The sequence below is a fragment of the Protomyctophum parallelum genome (genome assembly GCF_964188405.1).
Source record: "Protomyctophum parallelum genome assembly, chromosome: 3".
NCBI lineage: Eukaryota > Metazoa > Chordata > Actinopteri > Myctophiformes > Myctophidae > Protomyctophum > Protomyctophum parallelum.
Genome location: NC_139698.1, coordinates 27,093,245 through 27,117,522, shown reverse-complemented (window position 1 = coordinate 27,117,522; position 24,278 = coordinate 27,093,245). Strand labels below are relative to the sequence as shown.

Genomic DNA, 24,278 nt, shown 5'->3' with positions numbered 1-24,278 from the left:
CCCCCAGTTTGACATGCACCACAGAAACTATGGACAGTCGCACAGGTACTCCCAAATGTATTTTGTGAGTCGCACAGATGAAATTGTAGGTGCATAATTTGCAGTATTGATACTTTTACAAAAACATGTGAGCACTTTTTCCACCACTGGTCGTCTTCGGTTGCTTTGCAATGTAATGCAATACGCTGAAGGAGGAAGACCTGTGCCAACAGCAACGAAACTCACACAACGAAAACAATAAGGCTTCCGTTTCAAAAAAAAAAAAAATTACAAACTGAAACTAATAGACGTTTAAATTAGTTATAGGCCTATTTGCTTTTTTCCCAATCTAGAATGTCTTTACCAGTGTCTCGTGATTATTATATCACATGTTTCTGTTTACATCCAAATAATGATAGGCCTATATAGATTATTACAGTGGTTACTGTGTACTGTACTGTACTATTTTTACAACTAACCAAATATGACTCTTATTTCGAAGAAACAGGAGACTTTCCGCTTGGTTTGTTGGCCAGCGGCGTGTGACTTGACGCTCCTGGCCGGGAGGGGGAGGGGCCGCAATGGGGGGGGGGGTGTCATACTCCGGACGGGCAACGATGGCGTCCGTTTACAGCAGATCACATACCCTGAGCAAAGATGATGTCAACTACAGGATGCATTTCCGAATGGTGAACGAGCAGCAGGTCGAGGACATCACGCTGGACTTCTTCTATAAGCCGCACACCATCACGCTGCTGACATGCACGGTGCTCGGCTTGATGTATTTTGCGTTTACACGGTGAGTGAGTCAGTCGGACGGACGGAAGGCGACATCACAATAAATAACGCAGGCTAGCGTTGAGCTAACGGACGACAGGCAGCAGCAGCAGAAAGAGGATGCTGCTGCTGCTCTCTGTTTTTGTGGACAACAGGACAAGGCAGTATTATTTAAACCTGGTCGGTCGTGGTGCCCTAGCTGCTGCTAGACCACTGGTTGTCCAACCTTTTTAAATTCAAGGACAATTACGTTCCATTATTATTTGTACACTCGAGTTACAGACCGTCAGACCTGTAGGGGTCCAGTTAGTTAGAACCCCCCCCCCCCCTCAAGGAACCCCCACGGGCCCCTGGCTGGAGTGTAGTGTACCCCACTTTGATAACCACTGATCTAGACATCTCAGGGTGGTGGTCTGGTCTCTCTCCACGAACTCTCACCGACAACACACATCATGAACACATGTTATTGGTGCCGTAGTTATTGTCATTGTTGAAGAAACGACCACAGGAAATTAGATTGTCAAATTGGCATAGGGACAGTAGGACACAAGGTTAGGTCTGTGTTATTCCTGGACATGGTTCGTTTTCGTCGTCGTCTGTGTGTGTGTGTGTGTGTGTGTGTGTGTGTGTGTGTGTGAGATACGATTATAGCCATTGCGGATGCAACCAAAATGTTTCTTAACATTGTGGATGTTGCAGTGTCAGGAGAGGAAGTAGATACTTTGAGGGAGGAGGAGTAGGAACTCCAAGTCCTCCGAATGCAGGGAGTGTAGGTATTTAGTGTGGGTATTTAAGTAGTTTTAATACTTTGAGGTTTTTCTGTTATTTACCAACTTAAACTTGAGAAAAGGGCAGTAATGTGGCTGTAGAACACCAAAGAAGAATAACTGGAATTAGTCACTATTGGATATTAAAATAACTCTCCCTTTAGTTGCAATATTGAAGATGAGCTTGCTTACTGCTGTTTCCTTTATAGTTTATCACGGACAAATATGGTACCTAGTTACCTTGAGATAACCTGAAGGTCTAATAAACAAAAATGTTGTATTCCCAATAACTATTTTGCTGGCATTTGAAGAATGTGTGCAGGAGTTCTTTCTTTTGGTATGCCTAGTTCTGAAATCGAATGTTGTGTGAAAATGCACATTTACATGTCTTTTTCAACCTGTGCTTTTGTGTAGAGACGATGGGAATCCTGACAACAACTTGTGGGTGGGTATCATCCTCGTCATCTCCTTCTTCCTCGTTATAAGTGTCCTGGCATTTCCCAACGGTGGGTAGGAAGCCATGCATAAGCCATATTAATATCTTATGTATAGCACTATGTGACATTACAGGGAAACTGTAGGAAAATATACAATAATGCATACGAAATATGCATGACTTTGAATAATTAAATGGGGGTCCCTCCCTGGTACATTGCATTCTTAAACAGTGGTCTGCGGGCAAAGACATACTCGAGTATCTACACAAATTCTAAAACAAAAGTGTCCATGTTTGCTTGTATGTGTCAGGGTAAATGAATGAGAGATGAGTTAGGGTTTAAACATTATTTATAACAGGAAAGAGTGCTTGTGTCATACATGTACACAGCCCATGCACTCACACACAGTGACATTCAGGACTTTTATTGACATCTGTAACCTGTTCCTGCTTTTAATACTGCTTGCATTTACATCTATTTCTAACTTTGATACAGCTCATAGTGCTGTTTTCTCTGTTCTGTTTAAAATTAGTTAAGGGCGTGGGTGGGAGATGGTGAGCTAACCGTACTGTACCTGTACGTGTGTGTATTTGTACTTTAATGTAATGTTTTACCTATGTGTATTTGTATACAAATTGTGTATTTGTATTGTATGTAATGTTTTACTTAGGACCCCCTCTAAAACGAGATGCTGCATCTGAAGGGGCCATCCTCTCAATAAAATTCGGACAAAAATTCTATCTTCATATTAAATGCAATTCCCACTAGGTCCCTTCACAAGACCTCATCCAGCAATATGGCGGATCGTTTTTGGTGAGTACTACTAGTGTTGCTCCTATTCTGGACATGTCATACAAGGTTAGTGTTTGGCAAAAATAGGCAAACATTCTTAGAAAATAGACAATGTACATTTTGTCAATTTAACATACAGTTATATAGGGTTTGAGTGGTTAAAGAGACCGTTTGTGCACTCATAACTCAGGTGTTTTAGTTTCTCATCATCGTACTATAATAATCCATGTTGTAACAACAACAGGAAGAAAGGAAAACATGCTGTAACAATAGAAGAAATGAAAGGGGAAAATGTAATCCTCTTAAAATCAACTGAAACTGAAACCGAAAAGGGAAAATGTAATCCTCTCAAAATCAACTGAAACCGAAAAGGGAAAATGTAATCCTCTCAAAATCAACTGAAACCGAAAAGGTGATCTTTCATGCCCATGGTGCCAGCCCACCATGGGCTGACACCACCATACATCTGTGAGTTGCTTCCTCCCCGGGAAAACCCTAGACCAACTGATCAGGGGTTCCTCAAGGTTCCACGTACTAAGCTCAAGTCAAAAGGTGACCGAGCCTTTTCGGTCGCCGCTCCGAATCTGTGGAACAACCTACCGTTATCGATTACATCTGCACCCTCTTTAGACGGGTTTAAAAGCAGACCTGAAAACACGCCTTAATTCTTATTGTATTTGATGCCCTTATTTAAGTGTATTTGCTGCCCTGTTTTTTATAACCATGATGTGTTGTATAATATGTGATATTTTATATTGTGCAATCTGTAGTTACTTGCTTTTTCTCTTGGTGTACACTAGCACTTTGGTCGGCTATTGGCCGTTTTTTTATGTGCTTTATAAATAAAAATTGACTTGACTTGACTCATGTGAGCTCATCTCTTTGTGCCGTTACAGGGCTAAGTGTTCTCTACTTCCTCTTCCTGGTTTTCATCATCTTCCTGAACTGGGACCAAGTCAAGCGTGTCATGTACTGGCTGGACCCCAACCTGCGCTACGCCAAGCGGGAAGCAGATGTCATGGTGAGCGGGGCATACAGCTCCAGTGGGCACCTAAACATTATGGGCACCTCCATCTTAAGTTGGCTGAAATATTGAACAAATGTTTGCCTTGGAAAATGGAAGAATTCATGATTTAAACTGGCACATTATCAGACCTAAATTTACGCTTCAGGCTTCAACTTCATTTGTAGCAATTGTAGAAATAATAATATAAATAAATTAATCAGGTCTTGCATGAGCTCTAAGCTGACAGAACCCCAATATATTTAATTTATTTTAAAAACGTGTTTGGGGACTGTAATGTGCTGATCGATTTTATAAAATTGTAACATTTTAAATCGTAAACCTTTGTTGGTGAAACCACATTAACCCTATATACTTGGCCAACTTGAACCCGGTCAGCTCTGTACTTAGTCCGCTCTGATTTGCCGGAAATCGGCGATCCACAATCTCACAACACGTTGCGTTGCTTTGCACTGTGAGCTTATAAATTGGCTATTTGTAGTGAATGTTCCCACAGAATTGGGTACGGCTATGATTCATGTTGTTATGAGACAAAACAGTGAGGGAAGGACAAGACATGCGGTTGACATGTGACAGAGATCATAAACTGGAGTCAAACCCATGACTCAGTCTATGCCTGCATGCATGTGCTTTGAATACTAACAGGCTGTCCCACGAGGACGCCCATCCCTCACACCCCCAACTACCCTTTATAATGCTTCTCGCATTGTGGTCCAGTAACCTCAATGTAATCGTTGAATACGTTTTGTCTGAAATTCATCTGCCTTTCCCTTGTCAGTGGAAACATGAAAATATTATGTCTAATTATTTCATTCATTCCTTCCAAGGCTTCCATCTGTTTTAGACTGTCATGAATTTATTCTTTCCATGAGCCGTGGCTGTGATCTTCTTACTCAAGATAGCCCTCTGGCTAAATATTGTTTCTTTTGTTCTGAATTTACCATCATGCCTTTTATTAAGCTCTTGACCAGCTGACCAGAACATGCTAGCTAAGTGGGTCTATCTTAGAGGTCACATCATGTTGACACATGTTGCCTAATGTTGTATTAGTAGTTATTATATATAAAGCAATAATATTCAGTATTGCCATCTAACCACTTAAAAAGTATACTTAGTTGTAGAGTTGTTCTGTATTGGAAAAGATTTCTGAAAGGTTTCTGAAAAAATTCAAATATTCTAAAATGTTATTTAGCTATATACTGTACATGACAACAAGAACCCCAAAGGGTTTGTAGGCCCCCTTTGTAGGCCTTTGTAGGCCCCCTCCTTTCTGTCATTTTACACTAAATACATTTGCAGAAAATGGCAAATCTACAAACTAATCATGACGCATCGCAACCTGTAGATCGGCTGCTTTCGCTGAGTGTTTACGCTAGGGTTCATGTGTTTAAATATTTCTACCACACCCCGTGCAGGAGTATGCGGTGAACTGCCACGTGATCACGTGGGAGAGAATCGTGAGCCACTTTGACATCTTTGCGTTCAGCCACTTCTGGGGCTGGGGTATGAAGGCCCTGCTCATCCGCAGCTATGGACTCTGCTGGACCATCAGTATTACTGGAGCTCACTGAGGTACACACACACACACACACACACACAGTGACCAGACGTCCCTTTTTGGAACGGTTGTTGTCCCAGTTTCAAGTTGTGTCCAAGCTCACAATGGCACTCATTTTACACACACACACACACACACACACACACACACACACACACACACACACACACACACACACACACACACACACACACACACACACAGTGACCAGACGTCCCTTTTTGGAACGGTTATTGTCCCAGTTTCAAGTTGTGTCCAAGCTCACAATGGCACTCATTTTATCAAAATAGCGTGGACCAAGAGATGGTCTTGTGCTGATTTAAACTGTCGGCATATATCCGTCGTTGGTGTGTGCGTACCCACCGCTGAAATCTCATGTCTGGCATTTTAACCTCTCCTTTATGTGTAGCTAACAAACTAACAAATAATCTCTGACCATATAATATTTTGTAAAGGCATACATCGACTCGACTGTGACAAATGCCTACAAATATTTCCAAGGGACATCATTTCATTCAAAGCATATTTGCAATATTATATGTCGGAGAAGTTGCTCTTTCTTATTGGCTTTCCCTACCTTTTTGGTAGTATTGCATGTTATTCATGTCGTAAAATCAGAAGCGAGGCAAAGATATTTAAGGGTGTTTTTTTAAATGGCGATCAGTTGCAGCTGCCAGATCACCCGTTCATTCTTAAGGCAGGCTAGCAGCAGCCACCACTGGGCTCCGCCAAACTTTGGTCAACTCAACTGTCTTGCATCTCTGTATGTAATTGTCTCCACCAGGCCGAAGGCATGGGGGGAGAGTATGTTTTGCACTCCGTCCGTCCGTGTGTGTGTGTGTGTGTGTGTGTGTGTGTGTGTCCGTACGTGAGCAGCTAATCTCGGCCACCGTTAACCCGGTCGATGCCAAATTTTGCACACACACTCCCTGGATGCCAACGATGAACCTCTGCCCCAAACTTTCCAGAACGGCCTGTTATAGCGCCACCAGGAGGCCGCTTTGTGCAAAACAAGTTTTTGCACAGTACACCTACAGATTTTGTCCAAACATCACGCAAATTGGTACACAGTCTCTCTAGAGCCATTCAACGAAACCGGTCTTTCACATTTCTCACACTCCATCCTGATTGGTTAAGATTGGCTTCCAAAGTTCACAGGAGTGCTCAGTTTCAAACAAAATGATGCAAATCATGAACACATCGCGTGATTTCCGTGAAATTGTGCACCCACATTCCCACTAGGCCGAGGACGAAATGCCACATGAACAATTTCAACTCAGCCTCAAGGTGGCGCTATAACTGGCCGAAAAGTGTTTTTACCTCTAACTGCACGGATCTGTGGATAACTTTGTATGCCAACTCCCTAGAGGCCAAGGAAAAACCTTTGCCTGGAAGTTTTCACATCTGCTCTTTATAGCGCCACCAGGAGGCCGACATATGTAAAACACATTTTCTATTATTACTCCTTTTTATCCACATCTCACGCAAATCGGTACACATGATCTCCATAGTCATGTGATCAAGACAGGTTTGTTTGATTTCTCATATTCCATCCTGATTGGCCACGATTGGCTCCTACAGTTTTCAGGAGTAGCCCGCTTTGTACAAATCGCCACAACTCCTCAACGCAGCGTCCGATTGCGATGAAACTGTGCACGCTTATTCCCACTAGGCTGAGGAAGAAATCCTGGTGGAGACCTGTGCCCAGAAGGGCACTTTTTCTAGTTATAAATGTATTTTACCGACATTGCGGGTGGATGGCTGTTGGCCCCACATTTTTTGTATGATAGGAAGTGTTGCTCGTCTGTGCAACACTTGTGTCTGTACCAATGCCATTCTGTGTTTGAGCATTTAATATACATATTTCCATGGGAAAAGAACCATTTGTATTATGAAAGCATTCAGAAGCTCAATCATTGGTGGTCATAAGAAATCTCTCTTGCCGCCTCTCTCTCTCTCTTGCGCGCGAACACACACACAGACACACGCACGCACATGCACACACACACACACACACACACACACACACACACACACACACACACACACACACACACACACCAATTCAAGTTAAATTAGGAGGTAATATGTAATTACATCAACTGCTGGGTCGTCCCGACGTCCATTCTTCCCAGAAGAATTAAAGTAACACTGGCACTGTAATTAAAATTCTGGAGCACAAGTCCTCATAGTGTCTGGACTGGAACAGCTTCTCTTCCTAGAATAAAAACTCTCCTATTCTTTTTTTTTTTTACCCGTTAAGAACTGAGGACCTGATACTAGAAAATGTCTTCTAAAATAACTTATCAGTGGTGCTCAAACCATTTCATGTCAAGGACCCCCAGAATTATCTGTATTTGGCCACGGACTGAAAATATGTTGTTCCAGGGACCCCCCAGAAGCAATATTTGAGATGAAAACATTTACTGTGAAAGAATATAATTCATATTCAAAGATTTGCACTAATCGTCAAGATTAAAACAAAATAGCAGATCAAGCTTGTAGAACAGCTACATTTTAAAATAATGTTTAATGTGGTTAAAAACTAAGGTGACACAGATGCGTTCCAGGTCTTAATGGGTTTCCGTTGGTGGTCCGTTCCATCCGTAGCTTTTCTTCATGCATCTGCTGCCAAACTTCGCCGAGTGCTGGTGGGACCAGATTATCCTGGACATCCTGCTGTGTAACGGAGGAGGCATCTGGATGGGCATGACCGTCTGCCGCTTCCTAGAGATGAGGACCTACCACTGGGCCAGTATCAAGTATGTACCAAATGTTTACACTGGAACGCGCAGGGGGGAGTATCTAGAGGTTAAGTGTCTTGCTCGGGGTCACTTAACACGTTATATTGCTGCTATCGCCTATCGCATCTGGGACCGTGTGTCCCAGGCAGGCGCTCTAACCATTTAGCTATGCCTGAAGTTGTTGTTGGAGACAAATAGTTGGGATTCACCTTCCAGAGAGCAGCACGTTTCATGGGCAATCTCGCCGTTCCATTTTGAAATATCGTGTATGCAATTTGAAAGTTTTAATCTAAGGACGGTGCTCGAGGAAAGGCTTTGGTCAGGATGAATGCGCTCTGTGACTATCATGGCAATCTAGATTTTGAGATCTTGTGTACAAGAAGTGGACATTTGGCCTAAGTCTAAAGGAAAGGTCACGAAGACACCAATATCAGCAGGGGTCATTCTCATTCAATTGCAATTCAGCAAGTAGTGTCCCAAGATATGTTGTGCACCGAACATAAGCGTTGTGAGCTTGTAGACTGGCTATTTCTGGCACGTGACACAATGTGCCACCAAGTATAACTCGAGCTTGACTAACCAACCAAGAACAAGAACCCTGACGCTAGCAGGATTTAAAACTATTCAATGTGTACATACTGATTGTGAATACAAATGGCAATAATTAATGGTGCCTACATTCATATTTTTACTATTATCTGGTGCTCTTATCCAGAGGGACTCGTAAAGCTCAACCGTAGTTCCAGTTTTTGGAATACGGCACTACTGTTTCCTGTTCCAGTTCATTTTCACATGGCTTAATTTGATTGGCTCAGCAGCAGCAGATTGTAACTGGAAACACGCTAAGGTCCAGTGCCTAACACCGGGGCTCCACCGCGCACGTCAGCGTCGCGTCTCCGTCACAGTCAGGGAATGTTCCCTTATTAATCAATGAAGGGTGGCTCCACTGCCCGCGTTGCGTTGCGTGACTGCATTCAAATTGCCCTGGTTCGTTTTTTGACGCACGCGACGGAGACGCAACACGCCCGGTGAAGCCCCGCCGTTAGCGTGGGTCGTGACCCATTTGTATGGGTCCCTTTTATTTTTGGTTTCTTACATTTTTGTTTTTAATTATTATTTCAAAACATTTTCAAATAACATTACCAAAAAAGCTAAACATTTCTTGAATTACAAACAAAATTCAATGATTTTCTTTCAGTAATTCATGAAGAAATGAAAGATATTACATACATTTGAAAACAAATTAGTGAAAATAGCCGATCTACAAGCTAGATCTGCTATTTTTTATAATAAAGCAGGTCATCCAATGATCCGTGGGTCGGCGGTTCGAGTCCCGGCTCCTCCTGTCCATATCTCGGAAGTGTCCTTCGGCAAGACACTGAATCCCACATTTCCTCCAATGAGTCGGTTGGTGCCTCGCTTGGTAGCTTGCTACCATTGGTGTGTGAATGTGGGTTAGGTCCGGGTGTCCCTGGAGCAAATGCTCGAAGCACCCTAAACTGTCTAAAGGCATAAATAAAATGGGAGTTGGCTGCCCACACCCACTCTTTTGTTCTTAATCAATGGAGGATTGCCAAATGGGTCAATTCCATTTTGCAACCTAATCCAAGGTGGTGCTCAGAGACGGGGTGGAATGCATTAAATAATTTATGTTTTGGTATTTTCTGTCCATGTTTTGCCCGCCGTACCAGCCTACTGTACCAAGTATTATGTTGCTGTCTGTAGTCCTCTCTCCCATGACCCTTCTCTTCTACTGTCTGTAGTCCTCTCTCCCATGACCCTTCTCTTCTACTGTCACTGTCCTTTTATAACTACATACAATTTAGGCATAATTATGCCCATGGATAATTCAGAATAAAGACGTAGCAGATGCCCAGCAGGTTTGGGTGATTTATTTTAACTTTAACTTTTTCAAACAATTTCAAAAATAGCATCGCAAAGTGACGCAATATGATCTTGTAGATCTGCAGTTTCTTTTAATGGCCAACATATATAGCCTAAACGTGGTTAAAATGATTGTGGTGCTATATGAACTAATTTAGCTGGGGATGTTTTCAATTCCAGTTTTCGATTTTTTTAGTTATTTCCTGCAACGAAATCCAATGCTGTACCTACTGTATCTTTACACCCTCTAATGCACTACCACATACTATTGTATTGTCTTTATGCCCATGATGACTGTACGTGAATAGTAATATGGGGTCAATAAAGAATCTGATCTCATCTAGGGACATCCACACCACGACGGGAAAGATCAAGAGAGCGGCACTGCAGTTCACCCCTGCCAGCTGGACATACGTGCGCTGGTTCGATCCCAAGTCTTCCCTGCAGCGCATGATGGGAGTGTATCTGTTCATGATCATCTGGCAGGTGAGGACGAGAGGGGCCGAGAATCCACTCTATGCGTCTTAAGGGGGATTAATTCACAACACGATACGTTACGGCTATGAGCTTTCTGAAAAATGTATGTTGCTATATGAATGGAGCTCAATTTCTCAAACCGTTTCATGTCAAGGACGCCCAAAATGTATTTGGCTGCGGACCCCCAGAAGTAAAGATTTGAGTAAAAAAAAAATGCAATCTGGGAAAAAAATCTGAGATAAAGCATTTTATAATATTTATTTATTCAAAAATTGCTATAGCCTATATGGCTATATAAAATATGGTTAAAATGATTGTGATACCATATTAACTTATTTTGTGGGGGGTAAATGTGCTGACGTAATTTCACAGTTTTTTGCTGCCAAAATAGTTAAATCTTTGCCAGAAACAAAATATTTATCATATATTAGTGACTGACTGTCTTAAACAAAACAGCCATCTCCCCAACAATATTGCAGAGACTGTTTGTTTATTTTTGGACCACATAAATCCATAATAGACATAAATAGTTCCACAATCAGGCATTGACACTAAGGGTTGCCTGACTAAGGGTACTGTATGTCCAGGGTTAGGGTGCACCAGTGCACATGCATCTTGAAAATGTTGGAGGTGCGACAGATCAAAGGCATGCCAGGCGCATTTGCATACCAACAGCTGAGACAGGAATTTAGACCATCCTTCTCCTGACAGTCAGCCAGGCACTCAACGTTCCTAACGTCCTGTGACTCCTGTAAGTAGAACTTAGAAATAAAACTAGTGTTGACTAATCATTACAAGTGGCTCTTATTTTGAATAAGTCAGATAGAGGAAGTACTATTCGATGTAAGCAAGCAAGCTGCCATGACAGTTTTTGGAACTGAAAAGTGACCAGGAGGCCGACTTGAAGAACACATTGTTTTATATTACTCTGTCCAAAAATCCTGCAAATCATTACACACTATCTCAAATCATGAACGCAGCGTGCAATTTACGTGAAATCTTTCACAGACTTTCTTACTAGGCTGAGGAATATATCCCACCCTTTTCACATTGCTCTGTTATAGCGCCACCAACAGGAGGATTTTTGCAAAACACATTTTTGGAACAAAATGCCTGAAATCATCCAATTGCCATCCAAGGCGTAAGAAGAAATGGCACCCTTTTCACATTAGCCTATTATATTAGCGCCACCAGGAGGCCACAACCTGACCTGCCCTGGTGGAGACCTGTGCCCTGAGGGGCACTTCATCTAGTTGTATCTGTGTTGAAACATTACAGTGGTTGTCTGGTTGAGCAGCTAACAAACGTCCTCCTGCTGCTTAACAACTACTACTCTGTGTAGTAGTAGCTTTGCATCTTTGTATCTTTTGCATCTACCCGTGTGAACGCAGCATAAGTAACGTTGCGGCAGAGTAGAAACGTCCGTAGCCTCCCCCCCCCCCTGGCCCCCTCCCCGCTGTGCGCACCAAGCGACATCTCCAGGTGCTCCTTTGAGGACTAGCCCAAAATAATAATGTGCACCCCTGTGTATGTCCTTGTTTGTGGTTGATCTCTTGTGTAACTGATTTCATACAGCGCTTTAGTCCTTTGCCCATCTTTCTACAGGCCACAGGTTTCTGCGTTACACCTTTTATTTTGTTTTTTTCGCGGCGCCTTTTCATTAACAAAAACAATGAACAACCAACAAACAGACACGCAACCAAAGCCTGAGAGAGTACTGTAGGTGTATCTTCAAGGCAGCCTTAAAAGATTCCAGTGTTGGAGCACTGGGCGAATGGCCATTGGGAGAGAGTTCCACAAGGAGGGGGCTGCCACACTGAAGGCTCTGTCCCCCAAGGTTCATTTGCTTGTTTGGGGGAAACGTCCAAGTCTGTGGGCCGCAGGTTCTGTGACGGAGTACGTGACAAACGACTATCAAAGACGGTTGTTTTTAAATGTTCAACGTGCGCTATAAGTGCACAGTTGACTTGACTGGACTATTTTCAGTGCGCGACATGATGCGCTTGTCAAATATGAATCAGCGGAAAGTATCTGCGTGTCATTTTTAGAGTTTAGCATTGGCTATTCAAAAATAGCACATATACAAGCTCAGCGCTGCAAGCTTGTACACCTACTTATTTTCTAACATTACAAAGTTTTTTTAACACAAAAGTCTGGCACAAAACATTTTCAGATTGGCGTCCGCGGCTATATATATATATATATATATATATGTATGTGTATGTATGTATTTATGTGCACAGAATGCATTCGAAGAATCAGCCTCAGGTCTTAACATGCTGGCCGAGCGACTCTGAGATGCACTTTATGGCCCATGCGAAACCACGGACGTGTTTGGGTCAGCTTTCACACTGCTCTCCGGTGGTGAGAGATCTTGCTATAGGGCTGCCAAATCTCTCCCAGACCCCACCTCCTCCCTGATATCTGCCCAGCATTACTGGCTGCCATGGTGATGAATGCGGACCTTCTTGCAGTCCCATGGCATTTTGTTCGGTGATGCAATAGAAACATCCTCTCCCTCAAGCCCGCCCTCTCCCTCAAACACTATGGAGAGGCTAAATACTTTTGACTCGTGTGGTGAGCTTGTAGATTTGCAATGTTTTTGTTATTTTCATGCTAATAAAAAAAAAAAGAAAAGGACCCGCACACTGTTAGAAACGTTTATTTTCTTTGTTTTTCAAAGATCCCCTTTTTATTATATGCACATTGTCCTACGTCACCAACCTTTTTGAGGGTTTTTTCCAGCTAAAATGTTAAGTACAGTATAGCATGTGAGCAGGAGGAGAATAGTGGAGTGCTGTCAGTGTGAGCAACATTTATCTCCTCTCCCAGGCTTCAGGCCAAATGAGGCAGTAACGAGGCAGCGAGCTGCACTGCTATGCCTCCTTATCCATTATCCAATGATGTGGCAGGAACTGGGACTGTGGGGGTGGGGGGGCATAATACTAATCTAACAGCAGAATCTGTCAGCACCACTGCGTTAAACATGTAGTGGTATTGTTAGTAAGAATAAACACAGAAGCACCCGGGAGGAAGTGGACTAAGAAAAGGGAGGAGCCAAACCGAGAACCTGTTTATTTATTTTATTTTATTTATTACCTTTTTTTAAATTATTATTTTGTCTGCAGCAGAATCAAGAAAGCTTTTTAAATTATAAGTCTCTCACTCACACACACACACACACACACACACACACACACACACACACACCTTACTTATGTCTGTGTCTCTGTTTTTTCTCCTAGCTCACAGAGTTGAACACGTTCTTCCTGAAGCACATCTTTGTGTTTCCTGCGTGCCACGCTCTCACCTGTTGTCGCATCCTGTTCGTTGGAATCATCACAGCTCCCACAGTGAGGTATGAGCGACCGCACACTCACCTGCACCCACTTGATGAGATTTAGCCTCTCATACCCAAAACATTGGATATGCTGTCATTGGATAAGATTGTGTCCACAATTCCATGCTGTTGCCAAACGTTGATCAAAATAACAATTCTTCTACATTCTCTAATTGTGTAGACTTCTTTAAATTAAGTAATGCAGATGATTAACAATAATTTTACTCTTGAGGGCATACAATGTAACCAAATGGTGTCCAATTGGTTTAATTTCAAGAGTTTAAGACCTACAGTATAAGGGTGCATTTGGTTGTCAACTCCATCATTTAGCTGGGGACCACCTGGAACCCCCTCGAGGACCACTGGTGGTGGTCTAATTATAGTTATTATAATTATAGTCTTTTTTTTAATTTTGTTCCTTCTTGTACATTTTATTTGTTCCATATGCTTCAGCCGACACACTTTGCACTTGTTACTGCCAAACCAGTAATGTTACTTTGTAACATTTGCATTATTTTTGTCTTTCTTTGCTCTAGGCAGTATTATGCGTACCTTACAGACACCCAGTGTAAGAGAGTTGGCACACAGTGCTGGGTGTTTGGGTAAGTTCTGACCTACATCCTGCCATTTGATGTACTCTGCTGCAACTATCCATTGTTTTCTTAGCGATTATTCTATCTACCAGTAAGACGCCCTGAGGGCGAGAAGCGAGCGAGGTCGCATGCACACATCCGCCTGGGTGACGGCAGACTGCTGGGCTAGTGCTGACGCTTTGCCATGGGGGGTCAGATCAACATATGGAATGAATTCTCTACTGGCCATATATGGAGCGCGTCTTGAGTGTACAGGGTTTGATGAGGTCAGATCAACATATGGAGATCTAAGGGTTTGAGGTCAGATGTAGAGTTGCTGGCCGGCTAAATATATGCAGATCTAGGTGATGAACGAACCAACAGGAAATGATATGGCCATGTATAAAAATTCTTATATATGGGGAAGGGCCATATATGGTGAAGGAATGTGTACGTTGGTGAAGTGCGCAACCTATCAAAAACCACTGTAAAGACCACATGATGTAAATTTGCATCATCAGCGCTTAACCAACCATTGGATTAGATTTGGCGCAAATTACGTCAACGGCGGCAACGTTGCTCTCCATTGGCCAGCAGCGTGGACGAGTCATCTAGCCTTTATATAAGTCTATGGTAGTGATGGTGTAGAATAGATGAGAGCAGAATCAGGGGCTCTGCTCTGTAGTGGTTGTCAACTGACCTGCAACGTCAGGCTCAGAACAGGAGTCAGCCAGGCTTTTTAATGTACCCACAAAAGCTATCTGTAGTTCAATATTGACTCAATGGCTACGTTTACATGAAGGGTGATCATTCCGAATAAATACTTCCGAATAAAATACATCCGATGTAATGTTTTTTGCCGCGAGTTTACATGGGAAATGGTCATTCCGAATGAGTGTTTATATGGAGAAGTGATAGAAGACATGATACATGTTAATTCACGTGAAACTACGCCATCTGTTGGACACATAAAATATAGGCAGTTCATTCATTGTGACTTTCAGACGAAAGACGACACTTTGAAATCCCATAATTTCATTCCGCAGTAGTTTTGAGGCTGCTGCTTGGATAGGGACGGACATATTATGTTTACCGTCTTTTTTTCCCCACCTGCTGCGGCTCCCCTTCTCCGCTGGGAAGGTGATCATCTCGTTTTTATGTGTAGCCTACTTTATTATCTACAGCACGGCCAGGGCACGCAACACACTGATTATTATTGTATCGGGTCGCTCGTTATTTTTGAGAGAGAGAGAGTGTGAGAGAGAGACCGTTGAACACACACACACACACACACACACACACACACACACAAAATGCACGAAATAACGCGCTCTATGTGCAAACTCCTCAGCGCGCCTTGGATATGAGGCTTATGAGCGCCTTGGAGTTGGAGCGCAATGGAAATGAGCATGCTCAGAAAGACCAGAATGAATTTACATCCGAAGCAGTGTATACATACATGAGTCCAATTTTCTTTCAATCGCATTGAACATCGGAGTAATCCGGCCAGTGACATCGGAATGGTTTTTAGATCGCATCGAGCGTTTTCATTCGGATGCAAGTTTTTGTAGGTGTTTACATAACAACGTTTAATAGGATTGAACTTCTATTCGGAATGAAAAGGGGATTTAACTGCTCATGTAAACGTAGCCATTGTAAGTCAATATTGTTCAGGTAATCCACTTAACTGTACCTGCCATGAGTCATGCAAAAATTGCTGATATTCAGCCTCACAAAGTGTCACATATTGATGACGTTGTGAGCTTATAGATCGTCTGTTTTCGCAACCAGATCTTATTTTAATGTTTAGGACACAAGAAACACTTTCCTGGGGTTTTTATGTGTGTAATATCATAATGTGTTTTTAGATATTTTTGTCATGACGCCATCTTCATGATAAAAACTTGTCATGATATTGCAGTCTCACTTCCTTCCTGGACTACATGTTGTCTCAGAGTAAGACAGCCCACATGGGGTGTCTCCCCTCCACATGTGCACCAAAGCATTATGGTCATTGTAGGAATTCAACCATCCAGTCAAACCATAGTCAAACACACAGACTACATAGTTTTTCAAAATAGAGTGAGTGATTGCAGTTTCTTTCAGCTGTGACATAGCCCTTTAAAAACGTTATGTTCTGTAGATAGTGCCACGCCAGTCTGCCTGTGCTGTGTGTACATCCATTGGATTGTATTGTACCCTCAAGGTCACACTTATGTGTCTTCTCACACCCGGCAACACTCGCATTCCCTCACTGATGTCACCACCTGAGTGAGTTAAAGAGCCCAGAATATACCTGGTGGGGGAGGGGGGGGGGTTCGCTCGCGTGTGTGTGTGAGAGCACTTGCACTAGTCACTTCATTCCTCACTTTGGAGGTTAGTCATGTAGTTTAGTGGTTGTGTGTGTGCGTGTGCTTGTGTGACCTTGGTGTGTTTTTCTCCTGTGTTGTTGTGCAGGGCCATTGCTTTCCTGGAGGCCTTGGCGTGTGTGAAGTTTGGACAGGATCTGTTCTCCAAGACTCAGATTCTGTATGTGGTTCTGTGGCTCGTGTGTGTGGTAAGTTATGTACCGACCCACACGTCACCGCTGTCGGATGGAAAGCCCTCTAAGTCCAGAACGGTTACTTTCAGGAACTGGACAAAAGAAAACGTTCCAATGGATCCATTGAAGTTATTATTTCGTCACACAAGTAGGGGTGTTACGGTACCCTCATTGCACGATATATGATATAATTCACATGTTATAATGACATTTTGGGGTCATTTTAAAAGCCATAAATAGAAGAAACGTGGCGATGAGTGGTGTCTCCCCGGCAGTGATGATGTGCTTTCACAAATACACAAACATGACAAAAAATGTGTGTGTGAGCTTGTCCCAATTTAGATTATTGAGAACTTGTCCCTTTATTGATCCTTCCCCTAATTGTGAATCTGCATTCCACCTCCACAGGCCTTAATAACATTCCTGTGTCTGTATGGAATGGTGTGGTGCGCAGAGAACTATGGTCCAAGAGGAAAGGTACGAGTAACAAGTGACTTTAGAGTTTGGCTGATGTCGTGTCCTTTGTCAGAATGAATAATTATAAAAGGAAAGGGGAATCGAATATTGTCTCGTCCACATTTCTCTGGTGAGCATACGGGGGAAACTGTTGGGGATTACGTGTCTTGCTCCAGGACATTTCTTTACATAAAAGGGTCGAACCCAGTGACCTGCCGTCAATCTACTGCTGTTCTGTGTATGCCCATACACCACATATGGGCATAAAAGCGACACAGAAAGACAGACCGATACAGAAATCTTCTTGTATGGGCATTAAAGAAACGCAGACAGACATATAGGCGGTGCAATGGGTGTTGCATATATAACCATAAACAATGAAAAAAATGTGTCCGACCCATTGTTTGTGTAACACTGGTTTTAGGTGGTTTGTTTTAACAACTGCTATAGCTTACACCCCTGGGCCAGTATTTATAGTTAAAATAGGAGCTCAACCGACTTTACCCATGATGGGTGTGGCCTTTTGGCTGATCAGTCAACATACACTCAAAGGGGCTTTTCCCACAACGGATACTATATCTATATAGCATACATATGAACTATGTTAACTGTAAATAAATAAATAATAATACTGTTTTTATTAGGCATTTTTTGTATATGACAACTTCAGAATATCATTGACAATGATAATGAGTAATTCAGTTATATAAAATGAAAAAAATAATGACAGGTAATGTAAATGTTCCACATACAATACATAATAAAAAAGATATATAAATGTGAAAAACAGTTAAACAATGACAAATGTGAACAGACAAAACAAAGACAACAGGACAGACACTCATGCTCTCAAACTTTCCCAACACGTTGTTGTAGTGTAAATCAACTAAATTACAGACATTTTTCGTTTTAAATTAGAAAAAAATAAAATAAAGAAAAAACACTGTTCCTTTTTTTTCCTTTTCTTTCCAATTTTCGATTATGTTATCTATTGTGTAGGAGGGGTTAGCGTGCACCTATTGAAATAGTCAATGAAGGGTTGCCATGTCTGGTAAAATCTATCTTTACTCCCTCTCAATTCAAACTTTATCTTTTCCAATTGCAAATAGTGCATAACATCTTTCATAAGTGTAGTGTGAGTCGGAACCTGTGCTTGCTTCCAATTCAACAGCATCAGTCTGCGAGCCAGTAGAGTCACATATTTTACCATGTTATATTGGAGAGTAGGCAGTTTGACCCCGGGCCCTCTGACTCCACTGACTGCTGTCAGTGGATCCGGTTCAAAAGGTCTTCCGTTAACTGTAATTATTGACCTAATTTCAGTCGGACAGGTAGGCAGGTGGGCAGTTATGATCACTACTGTCTGTGAACAAAGTAACTTGAGAACCGATGGAGAAACCTTGATGGAACGATCAGTACGCTATCCTGAAGTAGCCTGGTTAATAAACCAGACCGAATCAGCCGTTGGCAAAAATAAATTGCCTGCCGGCGGATTTCGGTCTGGAGAGGCTCAATTGTACGCCCATTTCCTACACCAGAGAATGTGGGCGGCCAATCGGGACACGGTATGCAATATGGGCGGGCTTTGGTACAGTGACTTTCAATGCTTGAGACCTTTGACTGACAGTAGCTCTGACCAATTGCGTCAAAGAGAAAATGTTTCCCTGGAAATGAAATCCAAGCTGAGCCTCCCCAGACTAATATCCCGCGGTCCGTGCGATATTAGTCTGGTTTATTAACCAGGCTAATCCTGAAGATGATTAACCACTTGAACCATTTTTATTCTGGTCATGTCATAATAGGTATCACTCCCTCTGCTCTTGTCCAAAAACGAGTCAGTTGTTCTGCATACTGATGGATTTATTGTGAAGCACACAAACCAACGTCGAAGTGATAAACAACAACAAAACATAAACAAATGCTTAGTATAACATGGCATAAACAACACAGCATAAAGCATGAATGAAATAAAGACAATACAGTCCAAAATAACATGCAAACAGTATTCAACATACCTTACTGGCTGCTCTACAAGCATAAGGGAATGAGAAGATCACTAGTGCCCATGCCATGGCCATGAACACAGCGACACATAAACTTGAACTTCTGCATCACACTGTCAAATGACAGGTGTGCAACCATGTCTCCCGTCTACCTGACACCAGACGGCCATATAAAAGGTTCCACATTAGCCAAACAATGGCACTTCCGGTCCAACTTGGACAACTTGTATTGAATAAGCAAACATGAGCAGCAAAATTACTTAAATACAAAACAAATTAGGAATAATTGCAGCAGTTACAATAGGCAGTAATTTGGCAAAAAATAGCTGATCTACAGTACAAGCTCTCAACTGCAGATCTACTAGCTCAAGCTCTCATCTGCAGATCTACTAGCTCTCAACATGAGATTCGGTGTAGAGGTAAAAAGGTACGGGGCCAAGGATAGACCCATGGCGGACCCCAGTCCACAAAGTATACTGGGATTAAGTGGTTAACGTTTGGGTACAAAAAGGAATTCAAGGTCACAATATGAAGCTCAGGAACAGAGAGATGTCGGTGTGGGCGGGTTATGCATGCTTTTCTTTATTTAGGCAGACAGTAGGAAAGCTGAGAGGGAGACCGGGTAGGGCGCCCTGATAGGGTCGAGTCTTGTGTTCTCTCATCGATCATTGTCAGGCTGCTGGCGTATTCCTCTGTACTGTGTACAGTGTTCTGTTTCACTGTATGCGAGTCCTACTGTACACATCTGCACCTTCGTTGCACTGAATTATTTGGATGAACCACACACTTGTGAGCCAGACAAATGTTTAGAACACATGCCGATTTTGATATTAAGAAATTGATGCTATTTCTAAACCTGACTACCATTTGGTAAGCTTTTCATCCATATCGGATAACATTTAATTTACTTTTCAAATGAGAATGAACCACGGATACATTCACACATATGAGAATGAACCACTGATATAGCATGAACTGTACTACAAAAATAACATTACACAATCTTAGAAGGGGGAGGGGGGGGGGCATATTATCAATGCAAATGCTTAGATTATTGTATAACTGTAAGGACCAAGCGAGGTAGTGTGTGTGTGTGTGTGTGTGTGTGTGTGTGTGTGTGTGTGTGTGTGTGTGTGCGTGTGAGAGATTCTAATGCAGTAAGGTCCTAATGGGTTGTGTGTGGTGTCTTCTTTCACAGAGACTCTCAGAATGCGAGGACAGTAATTACACAGAGTCTGGTGACTACATGTCGGAAGGATTTAAAGGTACAGTTACATTTATCATCTACAGTGGAAAAATAGCCATGTAAAAGAACAGGTTCATCTGCCATAATCCTTTATTTTATTTTATTTGTGGGCAATTGTTATTCGACCACATTATCTTTTCAATGCCTGACCCCTAGTGGTTGACTTTGTGTTTACATATAGATTTTACTTTTTTATTTTTGGTCTCCATACTGTAGATATTCCCCATTGCATTTCAAAGTTCTCCTTCAATTATTTGGCCTCATACGTTTTGACGTCCTAGTTTTGAATCCGGCTCTGTTACAGTTATTCCTTTTCTCTAGTACCTTAACCTACCCACCCACTCTCTCTTTTGTATCTTTTCTCTAGTACCTACCCAGCCACGCTCTCCTGCGTATGTTGCTTTTGCCTCACAACGAAAGCATGTAGGCCTCAAATGTAGGCATGTAACGATTCACTCAACTCACGATATGAGTCGAATCACAATATTCGCGATACGATTTTTCACTATTTTTTAAAAACGAATTTATTTGCCAGACAAATGACTGAAACATCTTTTTGTTTTTAAATTATTTCTCCTACACAAATCCAGTATTTTATTATTTTTCTTTTACAATACGGTTTGTTTCGATACTGTAGCAAATGACAGGAAACTTTTTCTATCATTTCAACGTGTGATGTAGGCCGCTGAACAAGAATGGGAGTTTAACTCTATTGCACCCTCTGCTGTTTAGATCGCCATACACTTGATTTTTATTAAATCGATTTAAATTGTCACCAGTTTATATCGATATATATTTCAAGGTTCTCAAGTTTCTTTATTATTTGTCTCCCGAGGAAGAAATTTGTCTTAGACAAAGGGCCCGCATAAGCGTAGCCCTTACGCCCATGTCGCCGCAGTGCAGCGCCAAAATATGTACACACGCACACGATATCTCGTTACATGCCTACTCAAATGCATGCATGTTTTTTTTATTTTCCATGTCCTCTTTGACGTCTTTCAGGAGAAGAGGAGGAGTCGGAGGAAGATGACGACGGCCTGCTGGTTAGACGGCGAGGAGGAGCGACTAGTTCAGAGACGAGTAAAGCCAACGGCATGGACAGCCAGTAGGTGGCGCCGCCCGGAGGCTGCCAGGCCGTCTTCCTGTCCACCCAGCGAAGGAGCTGGCAGAAAGGGAAGTGGCAAGAATGAATCCTGGTGGATTTTTAACTATAATAGACTATAATACACTCCCCTATGAACAGAGGGACTTGCAGACAACAAGGATGGTATCGGGTTCATGGCAGTGCTATTATGGATGCAGTATTCAAGGAGGGTACTGTTGTTATGTCTATTTTATACTCCATCATACGTCAGTGTACCGTGCCGGGAATAGCATATCTACATTGCGACACGTTAATCTTGTGGCTCGGCTATTTTCAGAGTGGGCCAACGTCGTACGACTAAGTCTAGATCAGGCACACTTATTACAGTGTAGTAATAAGTTACTACACAGTGTGTGCGTGCGTGTCTCCGTGCGACATGACTGATACAGAAAAAAGGGCAATGCAGTATTGCTCATCAGAGATTTGAATACCTGTTCATTATTGCTGGTTAACTGTAATTTACAAATTACAATTATCCTACGATACAGTATATCATTTGAATCTGGCTCGAACTAGCCATAGGTCCACTCCTGACGTCAAACTACTGTACGTACTCCATTTCAAAATATGAAGAGATATTATTATGTACACAGCATATCACAGATCTTATATCACAGGAACCGACGTATAGTATAAGTCTTCATAAGCAGGGGAAGGCTCTCATGTTCCCTCTAAACTAGATGGACAATCTATTGTTTATCATCACTCCTCTGTTTGCATTCACCACAGGTGTTCACCGTTTGTGTTTTTATATGACTTGAATAAAGAGGAATGTGAACGGGGATTAAGTGCGAACCCTCTTCGGTAAGGAAGGACACGTTTGCATTTTGACCTGGATCAAAGCGAGCACACAGTTGATGCACTTTTTGTTTCTTTTTTTTTGTAAAATCTCCGACAACTTGCTCGTCACTGTACAAGCTGTAGAGGTGTGTTTTATCAGATACTGTACATTTCTAACGATTTGAGTATTTTGTGAGTCATTGTGACATTGAGTGATTTCTTTTTTACTCTTACTCCTTTGTTTGTACATCTGTGGCTGCTATCATGTTTTTGTTTGTTTGTTTTAAACTATCTAAACACCCTGAGGGCAAGCGTTCGTACACAGCAGAAATTCTGGGTGTTGATTTAACTCTTGAGAGTGTAAAAACAGATGGTCAGATAATCGAGACACGTCCAACCTGTATAATATCATCATAGTCGAGCCAGAATCCTTGTAGGTCCAAAACCGTACCGTTTCAGAGAATGGGGGAAAGAAAATCTGTTCCAATGGTTTCAACTCGGTTATTATTTACTCACAAGCTCTTGTTAAAACTTTCCATTGATTAAGTATTCATATAGCCGACAGATAGACTTGACCACTTTTAAACTGGTGTCTCTATTTTGGGCAAGCTATTAACCTTTTCAAAATCTCAAAGAAATAGCAGATGTGCAAGCTGACAATGCGCCACATCACAATGTTCGCTATACATTTTGCACGACACTGCCATGGCGAAGTATGAAATAGGGCATTAATTATGGAAAAAGATGTGACCATTTTGAGTTTGAGAAATGATTGAGGGGCACTAATGGAAGTTCTGCATTACAACGCTAACAACATGCATGATGGTATAAGTAATTCATTCCACACAATTAGTATGTTGCAGGACCTTAACATGAACAAGTGGACACTATACTACAGTAAGTAGTGATGCCTGCATGTCTTCAAGCATCGCCTGGCAGCACCGCTTAGCTTCAGGTTTGTTTTGTTTTTTTTAACTGTTCTTGTTGATGCCTACATGGAGTTTGCATGCCTACAGTTTGTGTCAAATCACCCACTAGTGGTTTTATTTGCTAGGATGCTGGGCTACTTGTTACCATAGTAATCAAATGTCTCTCACATCAGGAAGCCAGTATTGCCGACTCTTATGTTATTCACAGTCGTATGGTTTTAAATGTCACCCTTTGTGCCTGTATGCATGTGCTCCCCGGTTTTGTATTCATACGTTTTTTGTTTTTGTTTTTTGTGGGTTGTGTTCAACCAAATCTAGAGTTGTGCGTTTTCATTCTTGTGATCTCAGTGATTAATCCAAATATTTTAGCGTTTGTTTCACTGGTTTGTTGTCGTCATCTTGGCACAAATGCCCCTCATGATCCCCGACAATCCAGATCAGTGTCTTCCTCTGTCGAATGGACCAAGACTCTGTGCTTTCATACTATGTCATGGTGCATTGTCACTGGATCTCCATTTGCCAAAACAATGCTGTTGGAAAAAATAAGAACTTGTGCTGTTTTTAATTCACTGTGAAATGAATTAACAAAACATATTACAATGTTTTACACCTTCTCTTCACATTGTTTTGCCGTGTCTTTATTATTTATTAGTGATTATTCATTAAAATAGTCTACACTGAAACACACCAGTGGATGACTGGACAGTGCATCACTCACATGGGCAGAGCCTGGAGTTGAATTTCTGCAGCACACACAGTCTGCCTTTCACTTTCTGTCTCTCTACGACGCTATGCTGTCTAAATAAAGCAAGAATTATAAAATGGTT

General features: G+C 42.0%; 1 protein-coding gene across 1 annotated transcript; it reads left to right on the top strand.

Annotated features, from left to right (window-relative positions):
* Nucleotides 1–593: 593 nt before the first annotated feature.
* On the top strand, nucleotides 594–24,071 carry ptdss1a (phosphatidylserine synthase 1a). The gene is given in 14 exon segments (XM_083761104.1): nucleotides 594–778; nucleotides 1,938–2,029; nucleotides 2,729–2,773; nucleotides 3,649–3,773; nucleotides 5,192–5,334; nucleotides 5,336–5,348; nucleotides 7,945–8,096; nucleotides 10,307–10,448; nucleotides 13,685–13,797; nucleotides 14,316–14,381; nucleotides 16,809–16,908; nucleotides 17,302–17,370; nucleotides 20,551–20,617; nucleotides 21,601–24,071. Coding segments are annotated over 14 exon segments (1,416 nt in total). The 5' UTR covers nucleotides 594–596; the 3' UTR covers nucleotides 21,708–24,071.
* Nucleotides 24,072–24,278: the final 207 nt, after the last annotated feature.